General features: G+C 37.4%; 1 protein-coding gene across 1 annotated transcript in view; it reads left to right on the top strand.

The window, feature by feature from the left end:
- FAM210A (family with sequence similarity 210 member A) overlaps positions 1 to 11849 on the top strand; it is an 18109-nt gene extending 6260 nt beyond the window's left edge. The window contains exons 2-5 of the mRNA XM_015818927.1: positions 1416 to 1598; positions 3659 to 4154; positions 8076 to 8187; positions 11084 to 11849. Coding sequence (XP_015674413.1) covers positions 3685 to 4154; positions 8076 to 8187; positions 11084 to 11383 — 882 coding nt within the window. The 5' untranslated portion in view covers positions 1416 to 1598; positions 3659 to 3684 and the 3' untranslated portion in view covers positions 11384 to 11849. The remainder of the gene's footprint in view (positions 1 to 1415; positions 1599 to 3658; positions 4155 to 8075; positions 8188 to 11083) is intronic.
- Positions 11850 to 24071: the final 12222 nt, after the last annotated feature.

Here is a 24071-nt window from a genome sequence, read left to right on the forward strand (position 1 = left end):
TTAAGTGAACATCAGGTATCTCAGCGTGGGGAAGATCATGGGGGGCCTATGGAACAGGCCATCTTCAGACCACCCAAGGCCTTCCCTGACCCACTGAAATACCTCATGCTCCCTCCCCTGGGGGCCCACAATTGCTCCCTCCCCATCCTGCTGCGCAGGGTCACTTACCTTATGAAGATTTGTCTCCTCTCCAGCCTCTCTGTTTCTTTCTCTGCTCCCGACAAGAGCAGAGGGAGACCCTGAACGGACATCTGGAAGCACATGGCCACTGCCCATAGCCTCCGTTCTGGGCCTCCAAGGCCTGGAGGAGGCCTCTGAGGCCTTTGGAGCCCCACTGAAGCAGCCCCAGCATCCTTTCCGGCAGGCAGTAGCCCAGAAAAGGCCTCCGACATCCAGAAATGACACCAGGGGACGCTTCAGTGGGGCTCCGAAGGTCTGATCCAGGCATCTGAGGCCTTTTCTGCCACTGATCTTGTGTTACTTTAGGCCTCCATTCTCTGCGAACGCACGGGAAGAAGCAGTGAAACAGCCAAAAGCAAAGGATCTCTCGATCTTCGCAAGGGGAGCATCCATAGGCCTAGTCCCTAGGGAGATCTGGGGGGGAGGAAGGGAATAGCCAGGGTGAATGTTGCAGTGCCACTGTGGTCATTCGTAAGGGTGAACAAATGCCGTGATGCGGCAACATCGTAATTTCAGGACTTTTTCGTAAAAGAGGAGGGGGGGGCGGAGACAGGAAGGGATTTAAAAGGAGGCAGTTTGAATGGAAGAGGGAGAGAGAAAAAAGACACAACCTTGGGGGGGGAGGAAGAGTCAGCTGTAGCTGCACCGAAGAGAAAAGGAGGAGGAGGAGAGCCAAGAGAGGAGAGGATAAAAAACAGGCCGGCCGGCAGCCAATCTAAAGCTTCTGTGGCAGCCATCCGTACCGTGCATGCACACTGGTGGCAGCAAAAAACAGGCAAAAAACGCAGCTGGGGAAGGGTCGCCCTCTGGGAGGAATGAAGAAAGGCAGCATCCCCTGAAGGAGACCAGCAAATGGTCCTCGCCCACTTCACCCACCCATGGACTCCGGGAAAGGGGATGCCACGAGCGGAGTAACGTTACCTGTGCTACGCCACCCAGACCCCCCTCCCAGCTTGTCCGGTTTCAGCAGGCAGTGGCGCGCTCTCCTCACCGCTCAGAGAGGCTGTGCCAGGCAAGGCGAATCGGCGAGAAGCCGAACCTACCTGGGCGCACGCACAGGCGGCAGTGATCACACGGGGCCTGGTGTCCCAGGTGACTGTTTTGCCCCGCAGATTGACCGTGTTCTGAGCACTTCCCTTTATGCTTATCGTGTAACGCCGAACGTTCGATAATACTAGTAATTCTGGGGTTACCTGTATTGTCTCAGTTTTGAAAATGTCTAATTTTTTTTCTAGGTTTTGCTCTTACTGGAAGCTGAAGGTCCTTTTGGTTGAAGGAATATTTAGATCTATTCGTTGTGAGGTTTTATGACATACCTGAAGACAATGACTTGATTATGACTCTCTTCCAATGGTATAATGCATCTGTAATGTTTTGTCCTAGTGGCAAACGTTTGGTTCCAACAGTGCTGTAAACGGGTGAGGAATTTTTTCTTAATACTATAGCTGTCTTTGTGCAACTATTGTCAAATTAGATACCCATTTGATATATATTTATATCAATGACTTATTTGGACATAAAGGCAACATGATACATTCTCTCTTTCAAGTGAGAAAGTGTGTGCTTTCTAGTCATCTTTTCACAGTTAAATGTCACTTGCAGGAGCACAAGATTTTCAAATATTCAAGTTATGGTATTTTTGCTCCAAACTTAATCTTAATTCTTGGTGCTGCTGCTGATTAACAAACTCTGTTTAGGTTCTGTAGTTGTATTGGCTGTCCTTTTGAAAGAAAGAATTATGGGCATCTAATTGAAGACAGGAATTTTTTTTTTTTGTATTGGCATCAAAATTAGCATGTAGTGGCAATGAGCCCTTAAATATCATCACATGTTTGAATTCAGTAAGGGACCGTAAGCATTAAGTTTAAAAGTGAGTGATTTGACCCTGCTGGAATCGCGTACAGCTAATAATAATGGATTGAAATAGTGCAATATTTCTGAAGTTCAGACGCCTGTTTTGTACGCCACTACATTAATGATGATATGGCTGTGCTGTTAATTTATTACGGAAAAATCATTTGACTTTTATCTGGTGTAAGCATTGTAAATTGTCTTTGTAATATCTATAATCCTTATAATAAGTCCTATAGTGTATTTATAGCATTGTGGAGTTTCACAATGCTATGAGTACAGTAACTTTTATGGTTTAATTGATAGTCAATGAAAAGCATCATTGTAATATATTGAGACCTTGGAGTTTTTATTTAACAGCAGGAAATTATCCAAGGGAGTGGTTGCATTATTTAAGTAGTAAGATTTTAATTTTTTATATGTTTTGAATATGTATAACTTAAATCTCCATAGAACTTTCAGTCATAATATGTTTACTTCTCAAATTCTGTTACTCTGATACTACCCAAGTCTATAAAGCAAATTAAACCCAGGTTGAGAAGTAACTTTGATTTGAATTCAAGTTCAAACTGAGAGTTCAAATGTTGCTTTGGTATATTTGATAAATTATTGTTGCTGGCATTATTCTTCACATAACTTACATTGGAATAAAATTATGTCAATCAAGAAACTACCCCACATTTTATAAATAGAGAGCATTTTAGGTAAAAAAGAATCACCGTGGATGATTGCATATATAAACTGATATTAGTTAACCAATTAGATAAATAGATAAAACAAACTGCCACACATGTTTCTTATGTATTACATGACAAAATTTGGTCACACTTAAGAAAATGGAATCATTTTAATTTGAAAGTAAATTAAAAAAACCTGATCAGAGTGTTTAGTATATTTCATTATGTATGGAGTTAACAACTCATAGAAAATGTTATGCAGTTGTTACCTAGGAAAGAGAAAACAAAACCACAATTGTACTGTAAATTGACCACCGTAAAATCTTTGCATGGGAAAAATTTGTTATACCAGTCATTCGCAATACTTGTTGTAGTGCTAAAATGATACATTAGAGGGCAGACTATAACTTCAGATTTCTATGTCTAATGCATTGTAAAAATTTACAGCTAATACATGTGCAACATAAGCATTCATCAATAGAATGTAATTAACATTTTTGGTTTTTTATGAATACTTGGGCTTCTTTGATCCCTTGTAAAGTTCAAGGAACATATAGCTGAAAGAACTGAAATATTTTGATATACAAAAGTGTTTTAATAAATGTGCTGGATTTAATTCTCAGTACAAAACTTGGATGGATTCTGATGCTACTGTACTATGTTTTCGTATTATGGACTATATGAAATATGAAGGATGAGTACTATTACATTATTTGTACATAAATTATAACTGGTGAGCAACACAGAGCAGGAAAACTGAATTCTTGGAGAAAGGGACTGTTCAGCGTCTAAATCACTATATGTGGATTTTGTTTAAGTCAGGATTTGATTATACTAACTTACAATTTGATTAAGGTGGTGAGCCAATTTTTCTTGCTTTTACTATGTAATTATGATGCCAGGGATAATTCTTTGCTTAATTTAACAATTTAACTATTAATATTTCTTAGGAACTGTATACAATACTATCAGCACAATGCTGCCACGATCGACCAAAATGCAGAAACCGTTTCAGCTCGCATTTAGGACCTGTTTGCTATCCTATCGTTCCTGTATCTTTCCATGCATCCAAGGAAAAACATCCTTACATCCAATAAGGCAGAAAACAACATCCTTGGTGCTGAGCTGCCAAAGTCAATACCTGCATACGTCTGCTCCTTTTTGGGATTCCAAGGAAGGGGGGTTTGTGGGCAAGGCAACTTCCCAACCTGAAGACCCTCAAAATAAAGAACTGAAGAGAGAAAATCTTACCACATCAGCTGGTAATTTTGCCAGGGAAACACCTATACAGCCTAATTCTGTAGAACTTGACCCTTTGCAAGATAAATCAATTAGTCTTGTGCAGAGATTCAAGAAAACTTTTAAACAGTATGGCAAAGTTCTGATTCCTGTGCATCTTTTGACCTCCAGCATATGGTTTGGAACTTTTTACTATGCAGCTTTAAAGTAAGTGCAGAGGTATTAGCTGAAACACCGATGATAATTTCTCTGTTATAATTCATGTTGTGTCCTTTTTTTAAAAAAAAAAAGCTGTACATAAATTTGGGGAGGCTGGACCTGAAAAAAGGAAAAGATGGGAAAGAATCATTGGTACCCTGTGTTTCATTTCAAAATAACAGTGTGTATTATCTTAATTGGCCAAGCATTCAGCGAAGGATCGAATGAGCAATTTAGCACAGGATAGTTTTTAAAGGCTGAGAATTTAACAAACACTGTTTTGCTTAGCTATCCCCAAGAATAGTAGAATTAAAGAGCCTGGAGCTTATCATATTTGAAATTAGAAAAATCTTAGAACGTTATCAAGAATCTCTGATCATACTTGATACTTGAACAATTGCTATGAAAATACTTGATTTTGTATGAGAAGAAGAATGCATTTAGATGTACAAGAGAAGCAATGAAACACTTAAAGGACTTGTAACTTTTCTGAGTAGGAAGCCCAAATGCACATAAAGTGCCTATACATATTCTAAAATAAAATTGATTTTAATAGATTAACTAAAGTAAGTTTATACTAATAGCCCCTTGAACTCAGTGGGAATTTTAATACAATTCTGTAAAATTGCGCTGTGATTTTCTTACCTAAATTTATCAAATTTTATGTTCTTTCTTTTGGAGGTTTCCTTCCATCACTCTTGTTCTGTGCCAATTTATTGATTAGTGGAAAGTGGAGTTTGTGGATAGTGAAGAAAATCTGTGTTAGAGGCCATCCTTCATTTATTTCCATGTATTCGCATGCCAGCAACTTCTGTTAAGTTTTAGAAAGCTCCAAATTTAATTCCTGGCCTATCTGTTAAGAAAAAACAGCAATTTTTAAATCAATGGTTATCTCTATTACACTTCAAAATAAAATTACAAAGTCCACATTAAGTATTTATTTGCTTTGTGCAATAAAATATAACATTTTTAAAACTGATAAGATGTTTGTTGTAAGTTGTGTTTTCAACTTAGAACCATTTGTTTAGTGATAGCTCAAAAGCAATAGCTCTGAAAAAAGTGACTTGTGACACCCATTGCAGCATCCCTGTGGTCACATGATCAAAATTCAGATGCTTGGCAACTGGCATGTATTTATGGCGGTTGCAGTATCTCGGGGTCATGTAATCACCTCTTACAACGTTCTGAGAAACAGTGGGAAAGCCAGATTCACTTAATAACTGTATTGCTAACTTAGCAACTGCAGTGATTCACTGAACAAGTATGGCAAGAAAGGTTGTAAAATGGGACAAAACTCACTTAACAACCGTCTTGCTTAGCAACCAAAATGTTGGGCTCAATTGTAATCATAAATCGAGAACTACCTGTAAAAATAAGACAATAAGATGTCATCTTAATGAAAAAATAGTAGTGTGAAGGAGTCTATTAAATAGGAAGTTATACTTGTGTTTATAGCAGTTCTAATGTTTTATTTTCTGTTTAAATCCTAGCTTTATTTCAAAAGGAGCAGTTTCTTGTATTGTGTAACATGTAAAAATGCTAATGAGGAAGCTAGAATAAGTAGTACAGGTTTAATTAGTACTTAAGACAATATCTGCTAAAGCTATGAACTTAAAATGTATAATATAGGATCTCTGCTCAGTAATTTTGCTGCATGCTTGCATGCATGCTCTAAAACTTACTAAGGAATATTTAAAATATCCCTGGCTTAAGTTACAGACTTGGAACCCCTGCCATATACACAAAAGTGTGACAAAGTTCAGTGGGATTAATCCCATGTACATATGAATAGACTAGCACCTTAAAGGAGTTTTAAAGGGTCTGTGCTGTATGAATTCAGTAGTTCTACAAGAAGGATCCTAAATATATGTGAATTCCTTTGTATATTTAAAATATGATATCTTGTTGAAAACTAAAACAGTGGTCCCAAACATTAATATTCTAGCTTCCCAATTTAGATCCTTAAATTTGTTTAAATCTGTATCAAGCTACATGATCAAGAAGTAAATGTAATTAATGTCTGTAATATCTAATAAAACCAGCTATTTATTTTTTCTTAATACCTGAAGATAAATATGTATCTGGAAACAAAATTTTAAACAGCTTGGATGTTTATTACCCTGAGAAGGGATAAATTTAGAATGACATTTAGACCCATTGCTTTTAGAAAGGGCATTTAATGCCATCTGGTTAGAATAACTAAAATAGTTATAATACCTTCTGATTTCAGAGACACTTGTGCTTCTGCTCACTAATTATCATTGTTCTACCTCTTCTACGAGAAGCCAAAAATTGTAACCTACTTAAAACTAACAAATCTTCACTTCGGCTTTGCCAGTAATTGACTCAGTAGATGTTTGTTTACTGTTATCTAGGGGTAATGACTATCCTTTTCCAAAGAGAACAACAGTTAAGTTTCTATCCTAACAAATCATGTTTCAAGACCTTGAAAACTTTCTGCCAATCAAAAGTGATAGAATTCATAAAGATGAGCTGAAAAGAAAAGCATGGTTACATTATAAAAAGGTAAAGGTTTCCCCTGTCCAGTTGTGTCCAACTCTAGGGGGGTGATGTTTCCTAGCTAAGGAAGCCAGCATGTCTGAAGACACTTCTTTGGTCATGTGACCGGCATGTCTATATGCCAAGGTACATGGAATGCTATTACCTTCCTACCGAAGTGATATCTATTTACTTGCATTTGCATGGTTTCAAACTGCTAGGTTGGCAGGAACTGGGGTAAGAACAGGAGCTCACCCTATCACGCAGTAGTTGGGTTTCGAACTGCCCACCTTCCAGTCAACCAGTGTCTTTTAACCAAGCCTTAAAGATATAATTGAATTTGTTCTCAGAGAAACATGTACGGTTGTGACACTTGATTTTTTCGTATTGTGAGTTATATCCAGTAAAGTTTCCAACAATATTAACTCTCCAAGGCACAGGTTAAGGTATTGTTTGAATTTAGCTAAAGTTCATTGGTTCAAATGGATCTGGCTTAACATTTGATACTCAGTTTTAATGTAATGGAGACTACATGTTCAGAATAATGTTTAATTCATGTTTTCAGAAGACCTGACTATATTTTTCTCTTAAGACATATTAATTAATTGTGTAACCTGTTTAGACAAGAAGTTGATATATGCCAGATAGAATTTTGCAGTATTAGCTTTTATGGTTGAAGCAGACATTCCAAAATTCTTTTAATGAAAGTCATATAGCCTGCCCCTGAGGACTAATACTTTTATTCATCTTGGCCTTGAGTTACCACAGTAAAGACAATGGTGAAATAACTCCAAGAATCAGTTATGTCTGAATAGCCTAGATAGGTGATTCCAAACATTTTAAGGCATAGCACTGCATCATTAGTTTTGAAGACCCCTATATTAGTCAAAGATCATCAACCTGGCACCTGCAGGTACTATGTTATACTTGATCCCTTCCATTTGATGCTCTTAGGATTCACAATTTAGGTAAAAATAATCAGAGCCATACAAAATCATTACATCTTCCAAGCTGCTGGTTTTCCCACCTGAAATATTAAATTGACAATCTGGTGATATTTTTGCAATTTAGATATGTTTATTATTCTATATGCATACACAGATATACATACAAATTTAATTTGGAAGCTGTACAGAAGATCATGTAAAGTACCCTCCCAGATCCCTAGGGCATGGAACACATGATATAAATCATAGTTTTAAAATATTGGAATTAAATTTCAAAACTGGAAATCTTCTGTAATGGATATACTTCATTTTTTCCTTCTTGACAATTGTCCTATTGACAATTCATTCATTACTCTGTATCAGTTGAGGAAAAAAAGAAATGATTTGTTATCAAATATAAAAATCCTTCTTTATTATAATTCTACAAAAAAGTTTACCAAAATAGGAATGTTGTAATTTATTTTAATATGTCTTCATTTTACAGGGGAGTAAATGTCGTCCCGTTTCTTGAATTCATAGGGTTGCCTGAAAGCATTGTGAACATCCTAAAGCATTCTCAAAGTGGAAATGCATTAACTGCCTATGCATTGTATAAGGTAAGTAGATGCATGGATTTCTTAACCCTACCCACAGGAATATTTGAACGTACGGTTACAATAGAAGAGAATATCCATAGCTCAGAGTTGAACTGTGGAGTCCCTGGTGCTCTCTGAGCTTGGTTGTTTGCTCACCATTGTTTCATTGTCTGACAAGGTAACATTGTCAGTTCTAGTGAATGTGGGATTTGTATGCATCCGTGAACACAACTAGCAGAAGACACAGAGAAAACTCTTTAATCTCACCATACATGGACAGATTCAACCATAGTTTCAACTGGAAAACTGAGCATCCTAGAGAAAACTAAATCCAAAAACACTAGCAAATTCCTGGAAGTTTGGCATTAGATAAATCAGCTATCAACAAACACATAGAGATAAACTACATTTACCCATTTAGACACCATTCAAAAGAAATAGTTTAAAGCTAAGAAGGAAACAAAAAGACCAGAGCATCCACTCCAGCAGCAACACCCTGGGATTAGTACCAGACAAACAAGCAGAAAACAATACCCTAAGGAACTGCAAAGGAAAACACCACCACCAGCCCACTAATATTAGCAGGGCAAACAGAGAGCAAATTCTGCACCCACTAGTTGGATAATAAAAGCTCAAACAGCATCAAGAATTACATTAGGTAATTAGGCTTCCTTAATTTGGGGCATTCTGATGTGTGGCAGACTGCTGGAATTTGTGAACAGAGGTGGGTTAAGGAAAACTGAATCAATCAACCTCAGACTATTCCCTACAGAATTACCAGTGAGCCTCTGGGATTCTACATTCAAAGTATGCAAATTGTGTGTGTATATAATTACTGAGGAATAGATTCTTCTCACGAGGGCTCTGAATAAATACAATAATGCTATAGTTAATAAGATAAATTCTATATGGTGATAAAAAGAAAGATGTTAAAAATTCATTTACATAATTTGACGTTTATGAGGAAAAATATTTAGCGGAATGCAAACATAGTTAAAAAAGCAGTTTGTAAGAAAATAAAAAAAACAGTGTTAGAGGAATGAAAAAGGAAGAAGGTGAATAATGAAGAGCAACGTCTATTTAGAAACTAAGAAGACCCTGGGTTGTATTCAGTAACATCATTCTGCTCATCAAATTGCATGTGATCTTCTAGAGGAGATTTGGGGTGCAATTGGCAACACAGGGAGAGGAAAATCATATTGCCCAAGCGCCCGTCTACAGCAAACTCGCCGAGGGCCTCTTTTTGTATCACTATCTGTAAAACATTTCTTATGGGAAAATGTTCCATTTAAATTTTCTGTATTTCACAACTTTTATAATATACCATCTTGTTCAGTAAAATGTGACTTTTTTTGCAAAATCTAGTTTGTCACAAACTTAGTTAAATGTTTCTCTTTTTAAAAACATTCAAAGGACTTAACAAGTGATGTAAGATTTGATTAGTTGCTCCAGGAACCTCATTTGCAGTTCCCTCTATTAGCCTTTGGCACGACAAGGCTTGCTTTCCCATCAGTGTCTCCATTACTACCCTGGCCCTCTTATTAGTGCCACATAGTGGAATAATAATGGAATGTTAATAGTGTTGCTCTGCAGTGCATCCTGACCTTTCTTTATAAATAAAAAAGGGCAAAATTCATTGCAAAACAATACTGTTTAATTTGCTTATGTGCCTGTGAGCTTAGGACTCTGTGGCTTAAACTATCATTATCAGTGCTACTTGACAACATTAAAAGTGCTGGCTCTGCAGAATTATTAATAATTTAAAAATTATCTCTTAAAAATATTACAAAAATGCCCAGACTTTACAGATATTGTTAATTTTTGTATACTCTAAAATTTAGGTTTAAATATCTTTTCTGGTAATAGTTTAAAATTATCACTTAATGCATGAATTTTCTGGTTTTCAGCCTTAAAGAACAATTTTGGAAAATAATAGATTTTTCCTACAAAAAGCACAATTTTATCTCTGCATCTCAGTACTTTAAAGACAAAAGTTTTCTTTTATTACATGACAAAAGAATTACTTTCTTGTCTCAATAGCATTTAGGATTTTAAATACACACGCACACTGAATGCTTTTTTATTTTTCTCAGATCTCTTTTTCTCTGCTTAATGCCACGTACTTTGAGCTGAATCTCTTCCATCCTTGCTGAAGTATTTGCTAAATACTTCAGTTGCCAATAAGATACTATTAAATAAAGTAGGAGGGTATTTTTAAAAAACTACTTTTAACTTTAATTTTTAAAGTAGAATATTTAAATGAATACAAAACACCAAACCATAAACCAGGAATGGCACACTAGGTACAAAATTGGAAAGGACAATCAAAACTGCATAAAAGTCCTATTTAATTCATACAGAGATATTTTTTTCCTTTTTTAAATATTTTGAAAGTTTTCAACTGGTCTCTAGGAATTATTCTTTTAGAAAAAATTTCCATTGTATCTCCATAGAAAATATAGTTGTCTTTCAGTAGCTACATTTTATTTTTAACTTTATTCAAATGAAACTGCACAACTCATCAAAGCTTTAAGAGCAATAAAATAATTCAGACAAACCATGAGACTAAATTCAGCTTTCTCTTCCAACTTCAACAGTGATCTGTTCTGTAAAGTACTTTGCAGATGATGCATTCTGCATTTCAGAGTAGATTTTGGGAGGCACAGATGTTGCTGATGAGACCAGCTTGTTCTTTTGGTGACTGAATGACTTATTAAAATGCATAGATCTACCAATATCTCTTTAAAAATGCTCTGGATACCTTGGAGAATTTCCTTGCTAGGGCCATATCAGTACTTTAACTGCACTAACACAGTGTCTAAAGAGCTGTAGCCAGGCCTGTGAATGCTATTGGGCAAAATAATTTAAAGTCCCTTAAGTCCTTAATGTTTCTTTATGGTTTTTTTTTATTGGCAAGATTGCAACTCCAGCCAGATACACAGTGACATTAGGAGGAACATCTATCACTGTGAAGTATCTTCGCAAGCAAGGACATATGTCCACACCACCTCCAGTGAAGGAATATATTCAAGACCGAATGGAAGAAACAAAAGAACGAATCTCGGGAAAAATGGAGGAAACAAGAGACATGATTAGTGGCAAAATGGAAGAAACAAAAGAAAAATTAACTGAGAAAATGGAAGAAACAAAAGAGAGGATAACTGAAAAGATACAAGAAACCAAAGAGAAAGTTTCATTTATAAAGAAGAAAGAATAGGGAAATTGGTGTGAAAGGTGATATTTTTAATCCTTTAAAATATCTGAAATGTATGTTCTTGCTACTGTTCCTGTCTATTTTGTTATAGGCTGACTAGACATTTGAAAGCTAAAAAGATAACGCTTAAGACGTACACTGGCCTTAATAAAAATTATCCAACGTTTTCCAATGTAGGATATAGTAAATGCAACACTTTTCTCCACAACTTAATTCCTGGAGAGTATTCTGTGGTCGTCCGATCAGTGACTTGAATGAATCTCTGCACATTTGAATGGAGCTGATATTCTTACCTGGCATCACTCACCTTGTTGTAAAACAAAGTATTAAAATGGCTCAGTCATATAAACAATCTTGAATATTGGAAATTGTGTCAATATTTGTATATTAATTAATGTTACTATCTCTAAAAAGATCAGGTAATTAGAAAGCTATGTTATGTTCCATATTCCTTTTATAAAAACTTGACTTAAAATGATGCGTGAGGCTCAGTGAAATGGTACTAAATGTAATTTCATATTTATATTGCAAAATGGATTTTGATTCTTCTTTAGGCTAAAATAAGTATTACATTTCATATCACCGATAAAGCTTTAAAAACAAAGGAGATCTATCTTTATTCATGGAATAAATGTTTACATCCTTTTAGCTTAGTGAAGAAAAAGAAACACTGCTACCATTTTTGTAGAAAATCCTCCAATATTGTTATTAGAGGCTAAAACAACATTATTGTACCATTAAATACTATAGATCCGTGGTGGCGAACCTATGGCACGGGTGCCAGAGGCAGCACTCAGAGCCCTCTCTGTGGGCACGTGCGCCATCGTCCCAGTCCTAGGCCTTCAGCTGGATTTTATAAAACCTTTTCGCTTTAGGCCTCCGCCGCCGTGTGCAAAATCAATCAGTCAATTTCAACTTCTCATGGGAAAAAAAAGATCTTGCAAAGTTGGACTTGATTGATTGAACTTTTTAGTCCTACCCAGTCTGTCGTTACCACCGCAGCCACACCTACCCAATGGGCCACTCCCACCCAATGGGCCACACCTACCCGGCACCCGACAATACATAAGTGGGTTTTGAGTTGCAGTCTGGGCACTCGGTCTCTAAAAGGTTCACCATCACTGCTATAGATTCATCTCAGGTAGGGTTTTGGATTTTTGGGGGGAGATGGCTGAGATCAAGAAATTATGATTTCCATTTATTGTTTTGGTGATCATAGCCCTGAACATTGATATTGCAGGTACTTTCCCTGTGATGAGAAAAGGTCATGGGTAGGTAACAGAATAAGGCAAGGATCTCAAAACTTGGCAACTTTAAGACTCATGCATTTCAACTCTCAAAATTCTCCTATTGGCTAGAGAATTCTTGGAGTTGAAATCCACAAGTCTTAAAATTGCCACGTTTGGAGACCCCTGATATAAGGGATGGAAGCATTAGGGTGAGAAGAACCTTAGAAATGACTGTCACATCTGTGTTAAAATCCATGGTTTCTATCACTGTTGTGACTTGAAGGAATATTTTCAAAGTGCTTTACATTAATGTAAATCAAGCACTTTGTTGGTTTACAATTCAACTACTTGGGAACTGTATATTTTTTTTAAAAAAAAATCTAATTTGCTTCTTTCAATTCTGTTAAATTAAAACATCTGATACTAGTTAGTCTTAGAAGCTCTTTGTCCAAAAAGCAATAAAAAAGTGGTTATTGAGGTGATAGAGACCCAGGAGACAACTAGGAGCCAGTTACCAAAATCAACCTTGCCTACCTATAAAGCAGGAGTGGTTTAGAAAATGTATTTTCTTAATTGGTAAAGTTTGATAATTTCATAAAAGCACTATATACTACTAAACAATACTTATGTAAAAGCAAAATAATGATTTTGAGAATTGGTTATGAGATTATATACTCTTATGATAGCATTGCTGAACACTATCTTAAGCTTACAGTGGAAAGTTGTGTCCCATGAAGTCAATTCTGTGTGAAACCATGAAATAAAACCTGGCTATATTTACATAATAGTTCTTCTAATGAGAGAAATCCTACAGTTGTTTTCAAGCACGGTTTTACTCCTATAAAATACTTGTTTCATATTTTTAATATGCAGGTAAGTTTAAAACATGTACAGTATGCTTTCTTGTAAACCTAATGAATATTGTACTCACCAAATATTCTTACTGCCAGTTGCTATCCTAGCATTGCGAGAAGATACTCACAAAAGCTTGGCAGAATTATCTTTTTTGATCTATCAAAGAGTTGCTTGATAAAAGTAGGACATTGGCCAATATTACATCCATGATTTGCTTCTAAAAGCAGTGGTATGTAAAATAGATTGCTACTCATTTATTAAAGGTAACTTACCATCTTTGTGACTTGCAAGCTTCAGCTATTTCTCCTTTAGTAGATTCAGAGCAACCTTTGTAGACCTGCAGAAAAAGAAATGCTAATTTGAAGTTTAGAATTAAAGGATTTGGCAACTAGCAAACACCATCGAAAGAAAAGGACACAAAACAGAAAATATATACTTTGCCTACAAGATCATTTTAGAGAAGCTGGTTTGGACTTAAACATATTCCATTTTTATAGAAGCAGCATTTTGGAAACTTTTTCATCCATAATTCCATGGATATTAAATTCTAAAATTAACAGATATGATCAAATTACATAACAGGAAATGGTATGGGAGCTCTCCCCTAGCAAAAAGTGAATAAAATATTTCTTGTATTTTCTGTACTTTTAAGTAATTTTTAATGAACAGATTCTTATTAATGCCAGTGTATTCAGAATGAAAATATGTCTCTTTCAGTATTTCAATTTGATTCTGGTAAAAGCATCAGGAATTTCATATATTAGTTCCAGACCAATATAAATGGAAGCAGTATTGGCCCGGTTGCTATGGAACGGGCTAAGCAGAATTTAATAATATTCATCAAAGCACTGCTCAGTTTTGTTTTGATTATATTCACTGCAGAGGAATTGTTCTTAAAATAATAGCGCAGATAACATTAATTGAATTAAAGTACTCCGGCTGTACTGCATTGTCTGTTCTTTTTGTATAATTGGCGTAGGGTACCTATTAGTTCTAACACCATTTTACCATTCTCCAAACCAACTGCTACAAATCACATACACACACTTTACACAGGTATTTATATTTCCCAAACTTGAAAGCAGAGTTAATATGATTACTGTGGAAATTTGCTTAGTCATCTTGAACTTCAACAATGCTGGGCTTGCTTCAGGATTGTTCTTTTGCTGAGGGGACTAGCTTTATCAACAAAAAGCTGGATTGTCTTTCTTGACCAGCTGACTAAGGAATTCTGGGAGTTGAAATGCACAAGTCTTAAAAGTTGGCAAGTTTGGAGGCCCTGGTCTTGACCCACCAAATCTGCTCTGTGCAGCTGGGAAAGACTCCTGGAGCAGATGGGGAAGGGATGCTGAAGAACATCTGGCAGGAGTTCCAAGGGTAAAAGGGAAGCTTGAATTCCATCACACTTTGGGCAGAGCAGTACATGTTTCTCCTTTTTAAAATGTTACAAATTAACATTCAAATTGACACGCAATGTCACATATAGTGAATGTGCAGCCTGTATAGTTTAAATTAGCTATATCTTTCTACTTGTCCAATAATCCCTGACTGTATTTTAAGCAGAAAGCGCAACTAGATGAACTAATTCTGCCTTCTTATAAGGCTACATTAACAGAATCTTGCAAATTTGAAGGTACAATTTTCCACCACCATATTAACCATCTGAACAATTAAGGTGGAGCGGGGCATCCTAAATTTCTTCCTCTGGTCCTTAATCCACTAAGGGCTCCTGCCTCATGTGTCTGATTGTCTCCTAGACAGCATCTCTTCCCCTCTTTCCCCGAGGTCATTTATATATTCCATTACAAAGACTAAGCAGACACTAATTGTTGGACTTTATTCAAATAAGAATTATCAAGGCTCTTCATATCCAAAAAGAATGAAATATTCCTTAGCAAAGCTATCCATAGAAAAACCCTATAGGCGATATATTGACTCAGTAGAAAAATGCACATGCATAGATTTTAGACTCTTAAAAAGAAGACAAAATATTTACTATTTCAGCCTTTTAAGTTATCAGATCACTATCTTTAATTGTACATAAAAATGCTTCATAGTAATGTAGAAATTTTATTCAAAACATTCCAGGCTTCATGTGAGCTGTGAAATTATGCATTATAATCCATTTAGGTTTTAATTTTGAACTTTTATCTGCATATAGAATTGTCTTCCAGATTTCAACTTGTAATTAATGGACCAGCATATATATATCAGTTGACTCTACTCACTGCCAGGAGTTTGATCCTGACCGGCTCAAGGTTGACTCAGCTTTCCATCCTTCTGAGGTCTGTAAAATGAGGACCCAGATTGTTGGGAGCAATATGCTGACTCTGCAAAAAGCTTAGAGAGAGCTGTAAAGCACCTTGAAGCTTTGGTCCAAGTGCTATGGCTAGGTGCTAGCAGTTTGTACATTTTCTGCATGTTAAGTCCACAGAACTAATATATATTGCCAACATTAAATGTTGCATAAATCTCATCATTTACCAATACATAGGAAAAGATGAAAGTGTATTATCTTTAAGAGTTAAACAAAATTCCTGTGTTTTACAAGTGGACTGAATTATCCCTGCATAGTGCAGTCGACTGCTGTTTTGATACAGTATTCCCAGTATTTAAATCCAATCAATATTTAAAAGGAGGGTGGAGGTATACAAAACTGTTTCATATAATTTAAACATATACCATCATTTGAAAAGCAATGCTTACGTAGAACTGGAGGTTCATCACTAGCTTGACTAAATGGTTAAAATGTTTTGTAATGAATTCTCAAAAATAATTTACTAAATTTATACGCTGTCCGATTCCCAATTATTCTGGGCAGTTACAAATAAAAAAAAATCCTAAACAAGGAAAAATATGACAGACAAACATGAAGAGTAAAGATAGCAAGGATGACAAAAAAGAAACAAAACTTGCATAATCCAAATGGGACTTCACAAGGCTTGGCCAAGGAGCTAAATCTTGGGGTGGGGGGGGGAACCTCATTCCAGAGGGCCGTGCTGCTGCAGAGAAAAGGCATTTCTGGGGTCCTGTTTAATTAAAGGAACCCAACCCTGCCAAATTTGTTACTATGGGAGACAGGTAGTCCTTCAGATAATCAGTCCCTATGTCATGTAAAGCTTTATGGTAACAAGCAGCATCTTGAATTACACACAGAAGCAAATTGGCAACCACTGCAGCTTGTGTAACAAACATGGTATGTCCATCATGGCTGATTGCTGCTGCATTCTGCATCTGTTGAAGCTTTTAAATGGTCTTTAAGGCTGGTGGAGCACATTGCATAATCAAGCCATGATATGATCAGGGCATGAGTGACTGAATCAAGGAAAGAACACAACTAGCACATCTGGTGAAGCCAGAGAAAGTCCTTCCTGGCCACAGTTGCTCTCTGCTAATTAAGCAGGAACTATGAGTCCAAGAAGACTCACAGCTTTCATATCACCCTTGAATGAGGAAGTGCAATGCCATCCAATATCTGAATATCTCCAGATATGGGTGGCCTGAATACCCACAACCAAGTCTTGTAGGACTGAGTTGGAGATGGTTCCTTCCCATCAAACTTGTATAGCCTCTAGGCACTGGGCAGAATCTCAACAGCCTTACTTGGCCAGTCGGGTTGAAATATAATTGGATATCATCAGAATATTTATGTTACTAATCTCCAAACTGGCAATGACTGCACCCAGCAATTTCATACCAAAGCTGATAAAGAAGGGAGAGAGAGTAGAATCCTGAGGCCTGTAGAACTATTTCTCCCCTGTCCAACCAACACCAATTGGAATCAGCCCTGGGGAAGGGAAGAGAACCACCACAAAACAATGCCCCAATCCCCAACCCACAGATCCATCTCAGGATACCATGACATCAAAAATTGAGAGATAAAAGACCACAAGGATAAATGTACCATGTCCATCCCAACTCTGCCACAATCAAACGTATCCTAGCCAGGAACCAAATAGGTCTAGCTAATTCTATTTCCTTCAAAGTTCTCAGCTGCAGAACGTTAATGTTGTCATCAGCTTTCCCCCAAAAGGAATATTAGAGATTGGTCAATAGTTATTGGAATTTTTTTTGAGTCAAAGTATTACCTTTTGAGGGGAGGGATCCAATAAGATTTGAAATGTCTTTATCTAGAATTCTGAATAAGATCAATAAAGGAAATGGATCTAATTCTATTTTAGTTTGGTACTACATCTAATGACTTTCTTTTCAAAGTTAAATTTTTATTATGTTTCACTGATCCTATGTGTAATAAGATACTCCCTAATATAATAATAATAATAAAGTTGGAAGGGACTTGGAGGTCATCTAGTCCAACCCCCTGCTCAGGCAGGAAACCCTATACCATTTCAGACAAATGGCTGTCCAATCTCTTCTTAAAAACTGCCCAAGTTCTTCCCATCACATACCCTGTCCATTTTCAGACTGGTATATTTTTCTTCTCGTGATGGGGGGGGAAGGATGGAGAATCACATTTGTTTAATATTCTGCCCCCCTTTTGCAACTCCACTAGTTACTAAAAAAAAATCTCCATTCTTTCTCATATATTTTTCCTATCAGCTATAATAACAATTGCACAAACTTAATTACTTTTAGCAGTTATCCGACAGTTTTGATAAAGCTGTTTCTTTAAGTAGAAATAACACATCTTGATTGTATAAGCCACAAGAGGAACTTTGCATTTGTTTCCCAGACTAATTAATAACTCAGACAAATACAAGAGATTGTGTGTGTTAGTATGAGGTTGGATGTCTTTTTCTTTTTTCAAAGTTGGAGGGGGATTTGTGATTAATCATTTATTAAAAAGACACAAATTAGTGATAGACTGAAGCAAAAAGTGCTTGTATACAAAGATGGAACATATTTAAATAAAATAAATAGATAATGGGGAAGTCACCCAACTTCATACAAGAAGTTACTGATATGTAACAGGCTGCAAGAATTAATCCACATGTTAAAGAAAGCTGAATTACCAGCCTCTATATCCCTATAGAATTAGCAGACTGACTCTGGGATTCTGCATTAAAAGTATTTCCTGGATCCCATCAATAAAATGTGATTTAAAAATAGATTGGAGGGGGAGGAAGGTAAGAATTCAGCCTATAAATTAGTACAGATTAGAGAAAGCTATTATAGCTGGGCTATATGAGGGCTAGGTAGATTAAATGTGCTATTACTTTTCCCTTGTGATGCAAATAGTGCCATACTGTGATGGTAAAAAGTATTAAGCTGGCACAATAAAAGAGACTTATTTTTCAGTTGGTAAAAACAGTCCAGTAAGATTTTGATTTTGAGAACATGACACATGGTGTTCAACCCAGTTAAGCTAAAGGTTTACCTGCATAATTATGTAATCCTGTTTATGCTAATTAATCTGAAATCAGGCTAAATCTAAATACTTTGCTAACTGTAGGGACTATTAAATGGTTTCAACTGCAAATACTTAAAAGAGTTAGGCTGGGTACCACAAGCCATCCATTCACTTGCTTTTCCTTTATGCAATAGAACAATAATTTCCAAGATCCTTTGATATGATAAAATTCTTTTTAAAAAATAGTTAATGCTAACTAATGGGGGAGGGAGAGGGAGTATCAATACAGGAAACCTCAATCAGCCCCGGGCATGGAAATGATTGACAGATCAATAGCTCTTTTTCGATTCTGTGGGGGTGGTGCATGGTTGTTTTTAGTTGGTGGAGTGATTTGTCTAGTTAATTCCAATAACCAACAAGGCTCTGGCATGCTAATTACTTATGTGACCCCAAAGTAGTTCAGCATCCAATATCTTAGAGGGACAAGTAGACTGAGACATCTAGACCACTGCTGGCAATCTATAAAGAGCTAAGGTGGTTGAGCTAGAGCCTACTTCATGGCAGTAAGGGTCACAAAGGATAAATTATTTCTCCGCCTTCTTGTATCTGCAGATATCCACCTATTTTGGGTGAGTCAGTCCTTCCTAGGAGGAGTAATTCTGCAGTCTATATTCAAGATGCTGTGAGGAATATATTGAATATTTGGTGGATAAAGTCACTTCGATTCACTCTGCATTGCATTCCAGCCTTCAGGCAAGGATAATAGGGATATAGGGGTTGAGTCTTGCATGATTATCTGGAGGAGTTCAAGCCTGTTGAACTTTAGTAAATAGGACAATCCCTGAGTATCCCAATTGTCCCATTTCCTTAATAATGGAGTTCATTCAGCCATTTCTGTATTAGATCCATGCATTTCCTGGCTGGTCAAGGCTGCCCAAGGCAGGACATGTGATTGGGTCTGAGCAGTGGTAAATTCCTCTTTGATGAAGGGGTGGTCCCACTAACTCTTAAGTAGGTAGTAGTGCACCCCTCCTCGTGGGGCCGTCAACTAATCTGGACAGCTTTTATGCAGTCTCAAATCTCTTTTTTTGGAAAGAGAAAGTGGTTGCACAACAGCTTCAGAGGGCTCTGCATGAGGCAGATTATCTGTACCCCTTTCAATCAGTATTCAGGCCAGGATATGGGATAGATATGGCATTGATTGTGCTTTTGGATGACCTTTGACAGAAGGTAATGCATCCATTCTTGCTCTTCTTGATATCTCAGCAGTCTTTGATACCATTGATCATGGTATCCTTCTTGACTAGCTTCAAGAGTTAGGGGTGAGGGGCATGGTGTTGTGCTAGTTATCCTCCTTCCTCTGGGTTAAGTTCCAGTCAGTGTTGACAGGACAGGAAAAGTCTATCCCATGGCCCTTATTTTGTGGAATGCTGTAGGGCCCATCCTCCCTCCCCACTTACAGTATTTAACATCCACATAAAGCCACTGGGTGAGGTGATCCAATAGTCTGGAAGCTGCAGGGGCCTCATTGGGGCACAATGGACTTAGGCTCAACCCAAGCAAGACTGAGTGGCTTTGGGTGCTTGAGTCTTCCAGTATCAAGGTTTTTTCACCTCTGGTCCTGTATGGGGTGGCAATGCCTGATATGGACCTGGTACTCAATCTGGAGGTCTTCTTGGACTAATGTCTTTTGCTGGAAAAGAAGGCGGTAACTGTGCGGAGAGAACCTTTGTACACCTTCAGGATGTGTGCCAGTTTAACCCTGGAGGCTTTGCCCACTGCCACTCATAGCCTCATGATTTCCTGTTTGGACTACTGCAATGCGCTCTATGAGGATCTACCCTCGAAGAGCATTTGGAAGCTTTAGCTGATGCAGAATGCAGCTGTGCAGGTTGTAAAAGGTGTCTACTATTCAGCACATATAATGCAACTTCTTCAGGGGTTGCCAATGTATTTCAGGTGCAATTCAAGTGCCTTCTCTGCCATAGCCCTGCCCTCTGGAACATTGTCCCTCCAGAAATTGGGATGGCCCCGACCCAGCTGGCCTTTTGGAAAGCCTTGAGTGGCTATGTGCCCATGTCTGAGGTCCCCAAGTATGTGAAGGATCCCATTTCCTGGTTATGTTGACACTGAAGGCTTATAATACTCTTGGCTGCTATTTGTATTTAATTTCTTTTTAGTATTGTTTAACTGCTTTAATTGTGTTTTATGATTGTTCATTACCCAGAGTCACTGGTTAGAAATGGGCAGCTATATGAATTAAATAAATCAATAAATCACATTCACTATAATGTAGGTCAGGTGTGTCAAACTCATGGCCCACAGGCCAGATGCATCAGAGGCAGGCCACGCCTACCGCAGTTCCACAAAGGCAAAAATGTCACGATATGTCACGATACGTCACATGATGTGATCAAGTTTGACACCCATGATGTAGGTGAATAAAATAAATATGTTAAAACTATTTTTCTGTTAGATTATTCCATTCTTAATGTCCATGAATTGGTTTAATATAATTTAAACTCATATTAGAACTCCCTTGCGTATCAAAATATGTAATTTTCTCCATTTTGTAATGCAGTCTGCAGCTAAAAAGTATACACAAAATATATACATTTACATAAATACACATTTTGTTACAGCAAAATCTCAGGCAAAGCTAAACAGAATTATTCTATTAAAAAGTGTTCAAACTAGGACATGTACACAAAATCTGGGAGAATGATGCAGTTCTTCTTATTTTGTGCAAACATTTTCTTAATTTACAAGATGTCTTGAAAACAGAATGTCATAAATGTATGATTTGTAAAAGGAGAAACAGAAAAATCATGGGGGGGGGGAATGCCTCTCCCTTAACAAGCTTCAGAAAAATCCAACAATGAATGAACACAGTTTATTTTAGCTAAGCTTGACAAAGAGATTTGAAGCGCAGGAGGTTAAATGTGGGTCAAGCTGTCTGAAGCTGTGTCTGCTGTATATGTTTTGCTTATAACTTAACTGTCAATATCTGCAAGGTTAAATTAATTGGGAGTGAGATGAAGCTGGTTCACAAGGATTTCTTGAGATCTTGAATGTTGCTGAGGCTTATAGTTGAGGAGGAGGGAAACTAGTGCGTCAGTCACTAAAAAGCTCTCACGTTCTGGCATTTTGCCCAGCAGCCTGAGCAGGAAGGATGCAGAAAGAAAAAAAGGCGATTAACATTGTTTTTATTAATGTATGAAAATTTACATGATTAGTCCACCTAAATATGTGGTTTGGGATTATCTGTAGCAACATGTCTGCCATCATTAGTAATTCCTATAGTATTAGCATCCCAAACCTTTAGTATGTATTTTCAAACAAACAATAATTACTGTCAGAAGCGGATGAGAGAAGTGATCATATCATTTTCAGAAATTAAGCTTTAGATCCACTTGTGCATCTAGGATTGGGGATTAAGTTGGCTAGTTTTTAACCCTTAGATTAGCTTTAATCTTTATGGCACCCATGACTTGAATGGAAGGAAAGGGAGGAGAAAGTGAGAAACACCCAAGACTTGGGTGATGTAGTAATTAAAAACTGGTTCATAATATATTATGTTTTTGCTATTTCGACACCAGCAATGCTATGCAATACAAATCACTAGGGCTATGTAGCACCTCAGATCTTAGAGGAGCAAGATGGAGAAAGAAATGCAGCAAATGGCTTCTGCACTTCTTTCTAACCGTTTCAAAGTGGATCTTCTGGGTCTCGTGATCAGGAAGGAAGCAGGAAGACAACTTAGTTTGGACCAGCTGCCTGTTCCACGGGAAGTCAATGAAGGAAATAGGGATTTTGTTCTTGGCCTGCCTGATGAATGTGCCCCATTCCTTTGCCATCTTACCCCCATGGACCAAATTTTGTTGCACTCTGTACCGTTTCCACTCTCCCTCATGGTGGACAAACAGACAGGATCCCAATCCCTGCATTATTGTGCTGTTGATTTAGGAACAAGGGTTTTGGGTGAGCACTTGTCAGCAGCATTGGAGTCACATGGCTTGCCTCCACAGCCACAGTGTGAACCTGGCTAAAGCCGCATTTGGTTTAAGGCTGAAGTTCTTAAACTGTGCACCGTAGCACCTTAGAGTGCCACAATTAAACTTCAGGGACCCCGTGGGATGTTTACATTGTTGAGGGAAACACAGCAATGGACATCACCTATTGAAAACCACACTAACTGTTAGACTAGCTTTGCTGGGTTGCCCCCCCCAATTTAAACCGTCCTGTAGCATCCCTATGAGACAGCTGTTTCTCAAGTTCACAGTTCCCAACGCATGTGTTGCAATGTCCCAGGGTGCAGTTTGGGAACCCCAAAAGCCTAAGAATGCCATGGACTGAGGAACTTTGGGAATTCTGGTTTTAAAGAGCTGCCAACAGTGTCTCCATAAGCGCTGCATGGCCTTACAAATTATCTCTGAAATTTTCCTTTCAAGGAAAGGTGGTCCTTGATGTATTTACTTTCCTATGCATAAAATGACCGACGATTAACCTGGCTTGGCTCATATACAAACAATTGTCATTTTAAAATAACAGTGCTACAGTCAAAGCAATACACCTTAAATTAAGGGAAACTGCTAATTAAGTTAGTTGCCAATGCAGAAGTAGTGAAAGGGTCCAGGTTCTTTTTAACACATGGTTTTGGTGGATGCCTCTATGTAGTTGAACACGCACATCTATCTATTATGCCATAGATAAGGACAAGAGCATTTAACAGCATTTATAGACACCTGTCTATAATCTTATTTGATGGATATGTCCGGGGCCATCATAACTCATACTAAATATTGTGGTGCACTACTCCATACAATGTATAATCCTAACCCATCTTCATCATTTATCCAGATAGCAATGTGGTATAATGGTTAAGAGCCTGGATTAGGATTGGGAAACTCTGGTTGTAGCCCAGGGGTAGGCAACCTTGGCTCTTTTATGACTCGTGGACTTCAATTCACAGAATTCCTGAGCCAGCCATGCTGGCTCAGGAATTCTGGGAGTTGAAGTCCACGAGTCATAAAAGAGCCAAGGTTGCCTACCCCTGTTGTAGCCCATTTTCAACCATGCAAATTCACTGGATGACTTCAGGACAGTCTCGGGGTCTGGATCCAAACTGCCAGACAGAGACCTTGTATGTAGAAGTTAGAGAAAATACTATCTTATTCCTGGAAAATAGAAGGGATACATATTTAAAATTACAAATAAGCAATTATTTTTCCTAGCTCTTATTCCTAATGCAATGGCATTTCTCAGCCAAGAAATAGGAGTGCTTATGAGCAACACT

This window comes from Protobothrops mucrosquamatus, unplaced genomic scaffold (assembly GCF_001527695.2).
Source record: "Protobothrops mucrosquamatus isolate PMUCROS unplaced genomic scaffold, P.Mucros_1.0 scaffold823, whole genome shotgun sequence".
Lineage (NCBI taxonomy): Eukaryota > Metazoa > Chordata > Lepidosauria > Squamata > Viperidae > Protobothrops > Protobothrops mucrosquamatus.